This window comes from Petaurus breviceps, unplaced genomic scaffold (assembly GCF_028583685.1).
Source record: "Petaurus breviceps papuanus isolate PSGF00001 unplaced genomic scaffold, PetGlider_PUasm1.0 225, whole genome shotgun sequence".
In the NCBI taxonomy this organism is placed as follows: Eukaryota; Metazoa; Chordata; class Mammalia; order Diprotodontia; family Petauridae; genus Petaurus; species Petaurus breviceps.
In genome coordinates, this window is record NW_027185889.1 from 15567372 (window position 1) to 15585095 (window position 17724).

General features: G+C 41.3%; 1 protein-coding gene across 1 annotated transcript in view; it reads right to left on the reverse strand.

Annotated features, from left to right (window-relative positions):
- Positions 1-2706: 2706 nt before the first annotated feature.
- FGD6 (FYVE, RhoGEF and PH domain containing 6) overlaps positions 2707-17724 on the reverse strand; it is a 180385-nt gene continuing 165367 nt past the window's right edge. The window contains exons 18-21 of the mRNA XM_069095179.1: positions 17537-17664; positions 14102-14230; positions 11939-12087; positions 2707-6786 (exon numbers count right to left, since the gene is read on the reverse strand). Coding sequence (XP_068951280.1) covers positions 6750-6786; positions 11939-12087; positions 14102-14230; positions 17537-17664 — 443 coding nt within the window. The 3' untranslated portion in view covers positions 2707-6749. The remainder of the gene's footprint in view (positions 6787-11938; positions 12088-14101; positions 14231-17536; positions 17665-17724) is intronic.

The window sequence follows — 17724 nt, forward strand, 5'->3', positions numbered from 1 at the left end:
ACAGTTGGGAGGCCGCGGGGGGAAGGGGAGGAGGCGCCCCCGCCCGCCCCCCGCACGCGACCGCTCCCTTCCCCCTCCCCTCCGCCGCTCCCCCCTCCCTCCCGGAGACACCTACTCGCCCGCCGTGCTCGCTCCACCGACCCACTCCGTCTCCCGGAGTAGCGCGGACTCTTCTCCCTCAGGCGGCTGCTGGAGGCAGGAAGGGAGGGGGCGGCTCCCGGAGGAGGAGGACGGATGAGGGGCGGGGGGATACTAGGGACTTGGGTGTGGGGGGGTGTGGGGTCAGAGTTCGTGACCCCTCCCTCCGCTCCGCAGTGCGCGTCCCCGCTTGCGCCTGCGCGCTGAGGGGCGACAAGAGCGGGCGAAGAGAGAGAGAGAGAGAGAGAGAGGGCGGAGGGGAGGGGGAAGGGAGCGGTCGCGTGCGGGGGGCGGGCGGGGGCGCCTCCTCCCCTTCCCCCCGCGGCCTCCCAAAGATGAGAAGGGGGCGGGGGGAGTCTGGGCAGGGCTCCGAATCTCGCCTCGCCCTCTCTAGGCTCGGAAGGGAACTGCAGCTAGAGTAGCGGAAGATCGGGCTCAGAACTTGGAGGTAGGACTGGGCTGGAGGTTCCCTGCATGGTGTGTGCCACTGGTGAGAAGATACCACATCAAAGGTACCACAGATACCATTGATGGAAGTCCGTTCCATCAATCAGTGAGTATTAATTAAGGACCAACTTTGTCCAAGCAGGAGAGAAAAAAGAGAGACCCTGCCCTCAAGGAGCTTGCAGTCTATCATTTCACTAAGTCCTGACTGTGCCAGGCACTGTACGAACTAGGAATATAAAGGGTGCCCTCCTTGTGTGTATCAAGATGCTATTGCAAGAATGCATCAGAATGAGGTGAGGTACTGTTAGCCAGATAGATGGCATGTCCAGTCCCCAGTTCTGAAGGTGCAGGCGGTCTGACTTTTCTCTTTCAGGGAAACTAGGCTAGTGTCATGCTGAAGGGATTTAGGTTGATGTGATTTCTCACTATCTAAATTGGGGTCACTTCCCCAAAGTGGAAGAGGCTAGGCTCAGAAGAGGGATTCGAATGCAAGGCTTCTCACCTTCCAAACCAGTGCCTTTTCCACGGTGCTAGGCATTGTCTTCCCCCCAGGGGAGGGAACCAGCCAGGAAGGAAATTAGAAAATGGTGAAGTGTATAGGAGAGGTTCAAAGTGCTTTCTAAGCTGTGGGAGAGGAAATTAATTGGCAGGACTACCTGGGAAGGAAAAAAAAGGAATGATTTCAGAAGTGGTGACACAAATTGGGTCTTAAAAGAATGAGAATTATTTCAAATAGTGGAGAAAGAGAATAGGTGAGGAAGGAGACTGCTCTCCAAGTCAGATGACACAAAAGCCTTGAGTTGGGTGCGCTGTGAGCCGGTGATTTAGCTAGGCAGAGCCTTCGGAAGGAAGCAGAGCAAAAAAAGGGGGGGGGCATTAGAAAGGGAAGCTTTAGACCAGCCATGAGAGGCTAAGGAGATTAGATGTTGTTCTGTAGGTAATGGAGAAGCAATCCCTGAAAGCTTTTGAGCAGAAAGGAAACATAATTAAAGCTGGGCTTTCTAGGAAGAATTGGTATGGATTAGGGAAAGAAACTGGAGGCCTCTTTGAAGGCTATTACAAGGGTCTACGTGAAAAGTAATAAAAGTAAGAAGAAGCATCTATACATGTATGTGTATGGGTATGTGGCAAGGTGGTGGTGGTGGTAGTTGTTTGTCCTTCATTCTCAAAGAGGACCATGAAATCAGGGAGGTGATGGCATGACTGGAAAGTGAATTGGATTTAAGGGAGGCAGGGCTGTGCAGTCACCAGCCTCATTTTCTCCTCTGGAGCCATCTGGGTCCAGTGGCAAGATATAGATCAGGAAGACAGGAGATGGTCCATGCAACAAGGAATCCTGAGAGAGAGGGGGGTTGGGAGGGAAGGGAGAGGGAGAGAGAAAGCAGTATGTTTGCAGCAAGTCAAGCCATGGTCCCAACCTAGACTACCATATCATCTCAGACCCTAGAGAGATAATTCAACAGCCCCACAGTCCTCACTGAGGGGAGCCATCTCACTGAGTGGAGAAGCCCACTATCCTACCACCATCACGAGCTAAACAACTGTCATCAAAGGGACCCTGGGAGTAGTAGTACCCATCAGACCACTGGCCCAGCTTCAGGCCTGGTCCCTGCAGTCATCAACCAAGGAACCTCAATGCCTGGTGTGAACGGCCAGCCCTCCCCACCAACTGCCACTTACAAGAATGGAGCTGTCATTTGCCTTGAAAGTCAAACAATGGCCACCACCTCTCCTATGATCCTGATGGAGTTATTAGCCCAGGACACCAACCCAAAAGCCTTGGGAATAGCAGTGCCCCAAGATCATAGGCTCTGCTACCAGCTTAATCCCCAGGGCCATTATCTAGAGAAGCAACTCACATGGAGACACCCCTTAGCCACTAATTCTGCAGAGGCTTCAGACCACCCTTCCCCACTCCCACCCCCAGCAGTCTAGAATACTTGTTAAAGAAAATTCTCACTACCTGAATCATTAGCATTGGCTTATGGGTATGATGTTATCAGATTGTGTAAGAAGAGGAAATCCTATTTGGTGAGAAAGTTGGTTCTTAATCAGCCTAGGTGGGCTAGCTTTAGAATGATGACACAAGTAATTTTAAATAAAAATACTCCAACATAACCAATATAAACATTAATCTTGTCGATTTATTTGTACAAATATACATATTGACATTATTTACAGTGACTTTTAATTATTTATAAAGGATCTCTATTTCTATGTGGACAATACAGAACAAACTGAACTTTTCCAGGTAAAATGTTTCTAGAAAGTCAAATGGCTTGGAGGAAAAAAATGGGTCTTAATGGTTACTGCATTGTCTCCAATGCAGTAGCAATCTCACATACTCACGATTTGATACTATATTATGAGTATACCTTCCATTGAACTCCCTAATGCCTTTCTCTTAAAAAAAAAAATTCCACCAGCAAGGTAATGTTTCTTTTGTTAAAAGGAAGAAAATGTCCAGATGAGCTTTCCTTGAGAAAGTGGAAAGGAACATGACATAAAGCCCCAGGATAACATTCTTTCATAACCTTTTTCAGACCAAAGGCTAGAGGATCATCTAAGAGCAAGTCCATACCTCTAGCAGCAAAGTTATCAAGAAGGTGCTCATTTCTCAATACTGTGATTTGCCCACCTGTCAGTGGAAACCTGTGTCCATATTCTCACTGTAAATAAAGTGCTGAGAACAAAATATTATGATCTCAAATCTTATCCAGAAATTAAAGATAACTGAAATCAAACGAAATATCTCATCTATGCTACATTAGCATACTAATGGCTGTATTGGGTGAGAGGCAGCCTGGTCACCCTGAAAGACCTGGGTACTCCTAGGTAAATCACTGATAACCACCCAGAGCCCCAGGAAGCTTTCTTAAGACAGTTAAGTGGTAGAGCAGGCTTGGATCTCTGAATCGGGAGGAGGAAATTCCTTGCTGGGAGCTATCCATATGGATGAAAATCATAGCATCTAAGTTTTGTTGTTTTTTAAAGTATAGTGTAGGAGGCCTCCACTACAGGATTTATGATTCATCATCAGTTCTGCCAACCCAAATTCCCTCTGTAAAAATAATACTACTTTGTTTTGCTGAAACTTATGAATTCATTAGAGTATGTAAGCCATTCTGTAGATTACAGCCTTTGGATCCTAAAAAGGATCTGGGGGTACAGAATAGAAAACTCTCTGGCTAGAATAACCAGAAGGCTCTTTTCAAAAACAAAGCCAGTTCCTTTGGGCAGTAAACTCCAGTTTTCAAATGGAAATGAATTCTACTAGCTCAAAACCCTCATTCACACCTTCTGGTGAATTACCCAGCTAAGGGAAGGCTGGGTTTAATTGACTGGATCCAGGAAGAGGAAGGAGAAACTTTTCAAGTGTGGACCTGAGATTTGAAGTTAGATAATTGGGGGGAGTGAGAAGTGCAAAGAAGGGAGGAAGGGAAGGGGAAGCATGAAGAGAGGGAAGGATTCAGAATGGAGGTGGCTAAGGGTCAAAAGCAAAATTAGCCATTTTGATCTTGGTGGCAGGAATAGCCAGTGGGGGAGTATCTGGGCCAAAAAATCAGGCTGGTTCAGAAGGCTACAAATTCTGGCTTCTCCCAAGTCAGTCCAGCCTCCTCATTTCAGCCTCAGTCTCTCCAGTCCCTTGATAGGAAGAGGGACAGGAGTTGTAATTTCATTGGCATTAGGAACTCCCAGCAAAGAAAATTCTCCCTACCAATGCAGGTTGGCATCTTCAACTTAAAGTTAAAAAACTGCCTAGAGGTGTGAGGGATTAAGTGACTTATCCAGGTCCACACAGTCAGTATATGTCAGAGACTGCACTTGAACCCAGGTTACACACTGCGTGAGCTCAGGCAGGTCCACCTCTCTGAACCTGTTTCCCCATCTGTGCAACAAGTGGTTTGGACTGAATGACCTCTGCTGACCCTTTTAGTTCTAGGATCATACAATGTATCCCAGAGTTCTTAGTGAAGTTCAAAGCTCTTTATACTTAGACACCCTCCCTTTCTTTCTGTCCTATTCCAAACACTGCAGAAGGCTGGGAGTTTGCTGTATTTTTCTTTCTAGACCTAGTCAGGCAATTTCATATGCAATCCAAAATTTCTGCTGGGTTTTTTTTTTTTCAGCGACCTGACCCAACGTTATTTTACAGTGATAATTAGGACCTTGGGTGGCCTTGAGTTAGGCATGTTAAGTATAGAACTGAGGAAAGGCAGAAGCAATGAGATACATCACACCAGATGAATCAAAGACAAAACCTGTAGGGATTCAACTGAATTCTCTTACAACCCAACATAGCAGGAAGCTCTCAGAACCCTGATTCAGGCGTGAATGTCCCTGGAAGCATCTCCTAAAGGTTTCACAAATAATCAAGGAATTCGGGAGGGCCTCACTGACAAGGTTTAGAGGAATGAAGCTGTTTAATGTGGAGCCAGAGCACGGTGAGGGGGTGGGAGGAGAATTGATCAGGAGAATCCCCCCCAAGGGTGAGAAGGGGAAAACCAAACTGAGTCTCTTAGAAGCCACTTAGGATTCTTCACCCCAAACATTCCCATCGGACTTTACCACCCTCTCCACCTCTTAAATGTCATAGACATCTTATTCCGCAGGCCTTAGATTAAAAAAAAAATAAGAGAAGGTACAGCAGGAAGCACGCTGGATTTGGAGTCCTGGGATCTGGGTTCAAATGCTCTCACTTATCTGAGAGACTTGCTGTGCTTATCTATAAAATGACAGGATTGAACTAGGTGACTTTTCTGGCACTGGATTCCTAATTGTATGACATAAGCATTCATTCCCTACCCCATTCCTGGTGTCAGCATCTGAGGATGTTTAAGGACTTGCTATTCTGGTCTGCCATGTGATGGACCTGAAATGTTTGCCTGGGAGGATTCAGGTCCATCAGGGGTGCTTCATGAGCAAACACTAAGGAAAGGGACCCCAGAATGTGCTGAACTACAGCAAAGGGTAAAGAAACTGTCATCCTCATGAATATCTTCATAAGAAGAAGTGGAAAATTCCTGAGCTTCCCCATGAGATGATTTTAACCAGTCTCTTGCTTTAAAGAGAATAAAGAGGGGAATAGTGTTCTCTGAAGCATGTGGATCACAGTGAAAATTCTGTTTTTTTCTCCTGCTAGTTTCCAAGGGTAGTTCCACAAGGCAGTTCAAGACCCACCATCATGGTGGGGGTGGGGATTGGATGCTTCCTAGAGATGGGCCCAAGGTACTGGTTCTACTTAGTGATGAATATCTTTCTGGGTATCATGTTGACTGAAAGCCATGCTGATAATTAGGCTGTATTAGTGGAGTATGACCTTTATTTTAAAGCCTGTTGGGTTGACTGCTTTTGCACATATGATTGGGAAAGCTGTTTTCTAAAGTGTTAACTTCAGACTTGCAGACTCCTCATTATGACTCACAGTTCAATAAGAAAATTAGGCTGCTCTCCTGTGGCTATCCAACTTTGATCTTGTATCCCTTCCCCACCAAGAACATAAGTACAGGACAGACAAAAGTAGTTTTGTTATTTAGATAGCTTACTGGAACTTAATCCCAGAGTGTCCCTGAGGTAGAAGCTTGCCTATATGTTGTTGGGTTTTACCCCCCATTATAAAATAATAAAGATATATTTGGGATTAATCTACTGAGACTAAGGTTGCATGTCTTTTTCTTTAACCATTTAAAAGTGTTCACTATTTCTAAATTAAGCAATTCACAGAAAACTGATGTTGGCAGAAAACTTTGGATACAAAGAATGTCTGTTGGTCAGAATGTTATCGCTAAAAGTAACAGAAGAAAACATGGGCCATGTCACAATAGTTAACACTTCTGTTATGTTATCTATTTTCCTGAAGACAAGGACACTTTGGAATTCAGTATGAGCCTCGGAAATAACTCTGACCATTAAGTAAACAACAAAAATTTAATAAATAACACTTTGTATGAAAAAAAAAATACCCTAACAAGTGTACAATCTTTTTTAAAGAAATATTAACACAACTAAAAGACAATTTCCTAAGTCAGATAACATACAGCTGAGTCGGATTTTCTCTTGGCAGTGCGGAATTACATTGATAAAAATCTTTTTTCTGCATTTCATGACTTCTGATGAAATTCTAAGTCCTCTGGAACCATAAAAAAGAGATGAAACAGATGGTGCTACAGCACTGTGCCTTCCTGAAATGCTTCTATCCACCTGATAAAAAGAAAAAAAATATCCTTAGATATATTTCTATATCCATTACGTACGAATCGTAATAATGAGGATGAAAAATAGCTAACATTTATATAACACAAATGCTTTACAAATAATGTCTCATATGAACCTCACAAAAACCTTGTGTAGTAGGTGCTAGTGATATTATTCCCATTTTACAGATGAGGAAACTGGGTCTCTGATGTTATGCTCAAGGTCATGTGAACCTTTTAAATGTCAAAGTTAGGGCTTCAACCTAGGTCCCTGACTCTAAATAAGGCATTCAATCCATTAAGTATAGTACTGTCTACTCACTTTTGCCCCAGGGATGAAAATTATATATAAATATAATTTTTTTGGGGGGGTGTATGTATGCACACGCACACACACACACACGCGTGCACACGCATACATACACACACAAAACCATGCACTTGCCAAAAATACTATTTTATGGAGAACTTAAACCTTCTCTGCCTCCATGTCCTCATTTATAAAAGGGGATAATAACAGCACCTAACTTTAGTGGTTCCATTTTCCCTTTTCTACCACTTTGTGAAGTTAAGTTTCAACTTCTTGGGAGTTAGCTGATTTTGGAGAAGTCACAAGATTATTCTCCCTTCCAATGGTCACCTTACTTAAGTAAATGTCATAAAACTACTACTCTTCTCCCTCTCTTCTCATTGTCTCCCAATACCCTCCCCTGATAAGAATCCAGGTGTCTCAATCCTTATTATTCTATTTTTCCTGCTTTTCACTCCTTCCAAATTGTACATTAATTGTATAAACCAATAATTATTGTCCTTGGCTACTGAGGGTAAATAGAGGGCTTGAAAGTAAAGGGTTTGCAAATTTTAGAAAGCGGCTTGAAGGAGGGTTTTTATTCCATTCAGTTAAGAAGGATATGAAAAACCTTATTTGATTATTTTTTATGATATGGAAAATATATAACTATATATTCAGCATTGAATTTGGGATAGCATTCTCTTTTTAAATAAGTAGCTTTTCCTTCCTGCATTCCCTATACTCTTTAAATTTCCTAGAAAAAGCTATAAGGGTAGCTAGGTGGCACAGTGAATAGAGCACAGACCCTGAAGTCAGGAGGAACTGAGTTCAGATCCAGCCTCAGACACTTAACACTGACTAGCTGTGTGACCTTGGACAAGTCACTTAACCCCAACTGCCCTGCCTTCCTCCCTCCAAAAAGCAAAAAAGTTATAGAAAACTGAGAATGCCACCATGAATTTTTTTAACATGAGCTAACTAAAAAACAGTGGGCCCTTGGGAAAATTGAGAATTTGAATGTTACCATTAAGGATTATAGATCCAATTTGATTTGGTCTAAATCTATTGTAAAGCTAAATCATAAAGTGGTCCCATTTACAACGAGATACTTTCTCCTATTTGGACAATTGTGGATATCTAAGCCTGGGAAAAGTTGAAGGGTTGACCTTGGTGTAGGCTAAGGTAGGATCCCCTTCACTCAGTTTCTCCATTGTGCTATTTTCCTTTCTGAACAGGAAGTTTTCCCACCTGGTTAATTCTGATCCTGTTTTGATACCCAGTAAATAATGTGGAACTTTGCTATATGATTGGCCGGTGAATATGACTTGTGCCTAATATCAAAATGTGCTAAGGGAGTTTTCCCCATTATGGTTTATGTCAGGTCAGGCTGTGTACTTGAGAGTACAGTTTTTATATCGTCATAATCATGACCCTCCTTTTTTTTTCATAGCAAAAAAAAAAATCTGGGCAAGTGAACAGTGGAAGTTTTGTCCCTACAACACTAAAACTTCTGTGAGTTACTATCATAGGATGCAAGAACAAGAGATTACTGTTTTCAGTCTGAATTTGTAGTCAGTTACATATCCTAAGGAACTAAGTAAATGAGTTCTTGGGCTTGCTATCCATTTGCTAACAGTTATATATTTATGTAAAAGATTAGATTCTTAAAGTATCCCATTCTTCTAGGATGATATGAAGATAACACCCTGATAGAGGGGAATAAGACAAAGATGTAAAAGTTCCCTAATTAAATGGAGAAGTAAATTTTGAGAAAGCAACAGAATCAGATTGTCTTCTCTAAGAACTAGGATGTGTGTACTCAAACAAGCACACACACACAGAACTGATTTCTGAATGTTTCTAATGGGATATATAGGACTTGAGTATGTTTTAGTAATAATTGCTCAAAATTGGATTAAGGAGTTTACATATAAAATTGTATTGATAATTATGAAGAAAGTGAAATTACTGTCTTATTTTGAAGCCCCTGTCTGGTCATTTTAAGAGACAGAAGGGCTTATTTTCCAAGTCAGGCCTTCATGGATTTTTTTTTCCTTAAGATTTTTTTCTTCAGCCTATTGACAGTAGTATCCATAATAGGTACAAAGTTTACAAGTGATATGTAAAAACTGAAATTCTCTGAAGTTTTAGGTGAATTATGGGTTCCTAATTTGATGTTAATAGGATTTAGAACCATAAGAACCATAAGCTGGTTTTCACCACATGAACTAGTCATTGGAAAATAAAATTTAGGAGATTGTACTAAATTGTATCAAGTCTTGTTACTAGCAGATTTTAGCAAGAATTACCTAGGAATCTCTGAAAGTGACCTGAAACTAGAGAAACAAATCTTCTAGAAGCCCCATTCAGAGCTGCCCTGAAGACAAGACCTATTTCAAAATGTCCAAGGGAAGATGTTGTCATGGACTGGACAAGTATTTGGGACATTTGGGACTCAAGATTACTCACCCTTTCAACTGTCACCCAACTTAAGGAATGTTACAAAATTACCCCTTCCCCTCTCACCTCATTGTCTCCTAATCCTCTTCATCAATAAGAAACCAAATGTCTCAAGCATTATAATTCTGTTTTTCCCTCCTTCTAAATTGTATATTAATGGTGTAGAAATCAATGGTCAGAGTCCTTGGCTATAGAGAGCCACAGACCCAGTTTGTTTCTGCACCTGCATGCACTGCTAAATAAATGATTGTCTGGCTATATAACTCCTTGGTTTCTTTATTCCACAGTAATAGACCTTTTAGGGCTTTTACGAGGTCCAAATGAGATAAGATATGTAAATAACTTTACAAACCTTAAGGTGTTGATGTTAATGCTAGTTATTATTATTGTAATTATGATCATTGTTAATTATCCTAGTTAACCACTAACATTCGATTTATCAAAAACATTTCTCCTCATCTTCAAGAAAATCTGTCAACTCAACTGAACTTTTCTTGTTACTGAGAATTCAAAGAAAGGAATGCTTATTATTACAAGTGATGCAATTGTTTTCTGAGGCCAAAATAAACCTTACTATGAATTAGGAGTCAAAGGGAGCTGGCCTGTTCAAAGACTCTCCATCAAGGTTTGCATATTGTGGGAAGATATGCTCACAAGGACAGGCCCCCCCCCCCCCACCCCACCTAATCTGATTAGGAAAGTCACTGAAGAGAGACCTTATTATTCTTAACCATCAAAAACTAGGTTGGCTTCCCACCTTAAGCCTGTCCCTGCTGACTGCATGGGGGCCTTTTTAATGTGACCGACCTTCTTGCCAGTGAGACAAGTTAGTAAGCAGCTGTTGGAAGTCTTGCTGTTCCGTGGCACAAGGGAACCCTTAGACTGCCAAATCCTTGGAATGCTGAGGGCAAAGATTCTTGCCTTGACGTAAGAGAGGTCAAAACAGGCCCCAGCTTCCCTTCCCGTCAGCAGGAGCTGCCACATGCTGCTTTTTTCTGAGGTCATGTGTGGACAGAAGATCTTGGCTAGCACCATCTAATTTTCACTACCCTTTGAGCTCTTGCAAATCTCCCAGATTCTCAACCCTCTGCTTTAAAGCAATTTCTGAGCAAAGTTTGTCTAGTATACTTCCATTTTATTTTTTTAGAATTTACATTTTATTTTTAAAAACTGACAAATAGCAGAAAACAAGAAGATTCTCTATGAAACCATGAACTCCATTTTGACTCACTTTTCCCCCAAAAAATATATAAATTCTACAAGTTTCTCTCCAAAACTTGTCTATGCTTCCTTTTATTCCATCTGTGCATTTTTTAAAAGCTAATCTTTCCATTTTAAATAGATTAGCAACTCTCCTATAACTAAAAAGTCAGAGAGCTACTGTTGACTCGCCCATCATCATACAGCCATGTGTGTCAGATGCATTCCTTGAATCCAGGCCTTCCTAACAATGAAGCCCTATTTTATATTCACCACACCATGTGGTCTCTCTAAAAAAAAAATACTTTTTAAAAATAGTTAGGTTGGGGCAGCTAGGTGGTGCAGTGGATAAGGCACCAGCCCTGAAGTCAGGAGGACCTGAGTTCAAATCCAGTCGTAGACACTTACTAGCTGTGTGACCCTGATTGCCTCCAAAAAAAAATCACTTAGGCTGTTATGCTAATCTTTCCATTTTAGAAAGACTGATAGAGATATTATGGTACCTTGGAAAATCCACTGGCTCTGAAGTGAGAGAACTGAATTCAAACTCTATCTCTGATGCTTAATTACCCATGTGACTTTGGGCAACTCATTACTTTACCTCTCTAGGCCTCAATGTCCCCATTTGTAAAATGAGAAGGTTGAAATAGATGGCCTCTGAGGTGCCTTCTGGCTCTAAATCTATAATCTGGTGACTTCTTTATAACAAGTCACTTAATGAGAGTCTTTTAGACCCTCAGGCTAATCTGCAAAATGAGAAGATTGGACTGGAAGCTTTTATAGTCCCTCCCCTGTAGCTCTTCATCTATGATCCATGATCTCCCTTACATTAAAGGGAGAATAAGAACCAGAGCTATGATTTCACCAATATAGGGGAAGTCCCAGGCGAGAACACTCTCTCTACCAAAGCTGACCAGCACCTTCTCTGTGACTTAGTCTTAGAAAAGCTCCCAGGTATTTTTAATTATTTTAAACAAATGCAGAACATGTATAGCCTAAATCAAATTGCTTACCATCTCAGGGAGGGTGGAGAGAATTTTGGAACTCAAAATTTTTAAAAATGAATATTAAAAATTGTTTTTACATATAATTGAGAAAAAATAAAACAGTATTTGAAAAAAAGTTCAAAAAACAAAAATAAAAGTCAAGTGCAGAGGCAAACGCTAAAGTATAGCCAAAAAAAAAAAGGCATTTCTAAGTGACTTACTTCTGAGCCGAATGAGCATCATCTGCTTTGAACATGTAGAACAGGACATTTTTATGTAGTAGTTGGAATACTTTAGACTGTGAATTTTCATCATGAACTTCAGCAACAGTGAATCCCAATAACGGCTGACTTTCCAAGGCTGCAACATCCTAGTTTTAAAACACATACACCTCAATTTTATAAATGGTATAACATTCTGCCTTTCTTTTTAAAAAGGATACTTTTTTTTTCAGGATTACAGATTAATCTGAACCACAACAATTCCCATAAAATATCCCAGAATTTCAGAATTGGAAGCTGCCTCAGAGTCCACCTAGCCAACCAACACCTAAACCAGAATCTCCTTTCCCTGTGAACTACTTAACAAGAAGTCATGCAGAACCTAGATACTGGGAAAACTCTAGTACAGGGGAATAATCTGCTGCACACAGTATTGGAAACTGTTGTAAAGTTTTTCCTTACATAAAGCTTAAATTGACTTCCTTTTAATTTCTACCCATTGCTCCTAGTTCTATCTTAAGGGACTGAACAAGGCAGGTCTCTTTCTTCTTCTTCTTCTACATATGATTTTTGTTGTTCATTGGTTTCAGTCACGTCCATTCACATAGTTTTCCAATAACTTTCACATCATTAACATTCATTTGCTTCCCAGAACAACCGTGGGAGCAAAGGCAGGATGATCATCACCCCATTTTACAGATGAGACAGCAGAGGCTCAAAGAAGTTATCTGCTCAAGATTGTTGTTTGTCCTTCCTTCTCAAAGACGACCAATGACATCATAGGGTGATGTCTTGACTCATGCATAAATTGGATTTAAATGAGGCAGAACTGTACAAAGTTGTCAGCCTTACTACTTTCTCTTCCAGAGTCATAGAAGTCCAGTGGCAAGATAACAGTTATAGCAAGCAGGGATGGCCCGGGATGAAGCAGGTGGCTTTGGCATCTTCAATGTCTAACCAGTTTCTAAGAATTCCACAGTGCCTACTTCAGCCTTTGGAACAAATTATTCTCATCTGCCCATTCTGCTTGGGGGTGTCTTCACATGCTTGGGGTAGAGTTAGTGGAAGGTCTACCCCAAGTATGTGAAGACTGCTTGAGGCTGCACAGCAAATGACTACCTGAAGTAGGGTTTAGAACCAATGTTTCCGAATCCTTGGTTTGGTGTTTTCCCCATTAACGTATGTTATCTCTCTCAAAGTGGCTAAGCTGATCAGAGGATAGAGACTAGCTAAAGTCTACTATTTTAGGGCTGATGGAAGTACCAATTGTGGTGCCAGTTAAAATTGTTTGGGTTGACTAGAGTTCTCCAAATATAAGACAAAAAAATTTCCTTTAAAAATCTACCAAAACAGGACAGCTAGGTGGCGCAGTGAATAGAACACCGGCCCTGGAGTCAGGAGGACCCAAGTTCAAATACGGCCTCAGACACCTAACACAAAACTAGCCATGTGACCTTGGGCAAGTCACTTAACCCCAATTGCCCTACCTTCCCCCCTCCAAAAAGAAAAAAAATCTACCAAAACAATAAGGCTGTCAGGGCTAATCATCTGCCATATTGAGGAAGCAAGAAAGAGTGGAAGGGATCTGAAATGTGTGCTGGATTTTCAGACCAATGACATGGGTTTGAATCCAGCTCTGCCACTTAAAATTTGTGTAATCTTGGGCAAGTCACTTAACCTCCTTGGGTCTCAGTTTCCTCATCTGTAAAAGGAGAGGGATGGACTGAGATGGCCTTTATTTGTTGTTGTTGTTCAGTCATTTCCCACTCTTCATGACCCCATTTGGGGTTTTCTTGGCAGAGATACTGGAGTGGTTTGCCATTTCTTCTCCAGCTCATTTTTACAGATAAGGAAACTGAGGCAAACAGGGTTAAGTGACTTACCCAGGCTCACACAGTTAGAAGTGATTTGAACTCAGATCTTCTTGACTCCAGGCCCAGTGCTCTCTCTACTCTGGCACCTAGCTGCCTATAGATAGGCTTTGTGGTCTCAACTGAAATTCACAATCCCTATAAATTCAAAATGGTAGTCACAGTTTCCCATTCAGCCCATTCAAAGGTGTCTCACTCTCAACTCCCTTTCTAAAGAGGATCCTTAAGTGACTGACCACCATTCCTACATCACCACACTGAAATCTGAAGAGGAAATAAATCAGACTCTTACCTCACTTGCAGCATATGTGTAGAGCACTTTATTTTTTATCACAAACCAAAAATGTTTCCATGGTTTCTTACTGCCCTTTGACCTGTACAGGTAGCCACTCATGGTAGAGTCTTCCGTGTTTGCTGACACCTGGAACAAACAATGAACAGAAGCAGCTTGTTGTTATTAAGTGGTAGTTAGACAGTATCCCAGATGGAGCTCTAAGTCTGGAGTCATGTGTACGTTATGGTCCCGGACAAGTGATTCAACCTCTAAGTGTCAGTTTTACACATCTGTAAAATGTGGATTATCATTACTGTCAGGATAAAATGTAATAAAATGTGTAGCCAGCTTGGCAAACTTTAAAGCCCTAAATGGTGATTATCACTACCATAGATTTTTAAATAAGAAATTAAATATACTGCTGGGTAAATCAGCCAACCTGAACATCAGAGATCTGTGATTCTGATCAGTGAGGGAACCAGCTGGGTCATGGGTCATTACATGACCTACAGCTATAACCTCAGTGTAAAGTACCTCTTGTAAAGGTTAATTTCCCAGTGCCACAGAGCAAGCATCAAAGGGAGGATTTTAACCCAGGACTTCCTGCCTCCAAGTACAGCACTCTATGCAACATAAATATCATTGCCAAAATGAGGTTAAGTTACAGCAACCAGGAGCTAATGTTCTAAAACCAGAACATTCTCATTTTAAGCTGCATTTTTGAGGGAGCCTTTCAAAGGTTGTTCATCGCTTCAAGCTTTCACTTTGTGGAAGAACTAGTTTCATTCCTCCTGTTACTTTTTAGAGGTTAAAGAATGTCTTTTATCTTTTGTTTAAGATTCACTGCTGGGACTGAATCTCAGCGTGAATGAGGTTAGGGGAAAATTTAACTACAAAGACCAAAAGGTTGTTGTTGTTGGGTGTTTTTTTTTTTAATCATATTTGGGAGATTTCAGGGATTACTCATGCACTTAAACTCTCCCCTGGAACTTAGAAGGTCAAGAGAGGCAGCATGGCCAGACGGCTAGCCTCGGAGACACAAGGACCAGCGTTCAACTTCCCCTTCTTAGGCTAATGGCTGTAGGATCCAGAACAGTCACTCACTGCCTCAGGTGGCTCCCTAGGATTACAAACTACAGATTTGTTGGTACAGGGGGTTGCTAACCAAGACTTCCTTCACCAATAAAATCAGAGATCTGGATAAAAACAAAACAAAAACTTGGAATGCTGGGGGAAACTATTTTAACTAGCTGCTAGTTTATTTTTCCTAAATTTTTATCTCTAAGCACCTCACAGGCCTTGGAAAAATTATAATCTAATTAACTGGGAACAAATCTTTATCTTTTTCTAAATAAACCACACAATAAAAATGGCAGCTAGGTGGCTTGGAGTCAGAAAGACCTGAGTTCAATTCCAGCCTCAGATACTTACTAGTTGTGTGACCCTGGGCAAGTCACTTAACCCTGGATTGCCTCAGTTTTCTCTTCTGTAAAATGAGCTGCAGAAGGAAATGGCAAACCACTTCAGTATCTTTGTCAAGAAAACCTTAACTGGGGTCATGAAGACTGAAATGACTGAACAATAGCAAAAACAGTACAGTGGAAAGTGGGCTCATGCAGCAAAGGACCAGGGACTGAATGTTTTCTGTTACTCCATCACTTAAGCCCCCTGCATCCTCCCTTGGAAATGAGCAGTTAGACTAGTTGACCTCTAAGGTCCCTTCCATCTCTCCTCCATCTTCCATCCATTGATCCAATGGATCAATCAGCCTGTGTATATGGGGAGAAAGGAAAGCAGTTTCCAGCTTATTACAGGGCTGAGCCACTGTAAATCATCCTCGAAAAGGACACCAAGTTTCCAACTATGTCTCAAGTTGGGCCTTTGCCTTGGAAAAGATGCCATGAGTGGCTGAAATACCAGTATTGGCATACCAGTACATTTTTAATAGATGTATATGGGTGGGTCCATGGGGTAGCTAGGTGGCACCATAGTGCAAAGAGCACCAAGCCTAGAGTCAGGAAGATTCATCTGCCTAAGTTCAAATCTAGCCTCAGACATTGACCCTGGGCAAGTCACTTAACCCTGTTTGTTTCAGTTTTCTCATCCATAAAATGAGCTGGAGAACAACATGGCAAACCATTCTAGTATCTTTGCCAAGAAAATTCCAAACAGGGTTATGAAGAGTCAGACACAACTGAAATGACCAAACGACAATAAGTGGGTTGGCCCAACCAACATATAATAATAGTGTGTTTATAAGAAAGTATATTCTAAACACCAAAGTTAAAAATCGGTTCCTGGGGGCAGCCAGGTGGCACAGTGAGTAAGTGCCAGCCCTGGAGTTGGGAGACCCAAGATCGGTTCTGGCCTCAGATACTTAACACCCACACAAAATAACTGGCCAAGTAACCTTGAGCAAATTACTTAATCCCAACTGCTTTAAATAAATACATAAATTGGGTTCCTTTGAAAACATCTTGAGGATTTTTATAATAGATAAATATATTGAGAAGAAAAAAAATGATCGCATTAACTCAGAATTTGGTACTCTGTCAGACTAAGTCATTAGAATCTAACATTACCAAAACTGATGCATGATATTTAGAACAAAATCCTCATGTAAGATGTGGACTTTTTTGCTCAGTTATTTTCACATATTTAGTTGGAGGCTGATGAAATCAGAAATGGTTTTAGTTCCTCTCAAATTCTCAGTCAGTATTCTGGAAAAGTAAAAGAGTCAGCTCATTCTAATGTCAACAAATTGAATAGAGGAAGTATCAGAAAGTCAATATGTGTCATGAATTTCTAGAGGTGACTGAATGCATAAAAGTATTTCACTTATGACCGATGTGACTCTGGATTAGTCATTTTATTTCTCTTGGTCTCCGTTTCCTTACCTCTCCACTGAGGTCATTGGACCAGATGATCACCATGGCCCCATGTGGCTCTAAAATTCTATGACTCTATAATCCCTCCATAGGTCTACCTGCCTTACATGAATACCAGGAGCAGAGAGCTAAGTGGGTGTGTCCACCATATTTATTTTCTTCCCAGGACTGCTTTGAATTAGTTGTATGGCATGCACTCTCTGCATATACCACTAGGTGATGCTCTGAGGTAGGGCTGTTCTAAGTTCCCTTTACTACCTTTTGTACATGTGTGGACTTTCCTGGGTTTCCTCTTTGCAGAAATTTTAAAAGAATTTATTTTGTGCTACTATGAATTTGACAAAGATCAACAAAATTATACAAAGAAAAAACAAAAAAGACAATGGCACATGGAGCCATGAATCTCCACTACATATAGTTTGTCAATTTCCAATTTAACATGGTAGTTCCAACACTGCCCCGCTTGCTGGCATCACCTTATTCCAGATTTCCTTCCAGTCTTTTGGCCTGTGAAGCACGAATAACTCAACATCCGCAAGTTTTCAAATTAAATGGCAACACTTACTTCTTTGAGGGCAGCTGGGATTTTTTTTTGTTTCCTTCCAGATGGAATACTATGCAAAACTGAAGACAAGGCACTTGAAGGAGATTTGTGATTTGCTGGGGACCCAGTCTTAGGTGAATTCTGGTGATCTAAAGAGAGACATCACATGAACAATTTATGGAGCTAATCATGACCATTCATTGGATAAA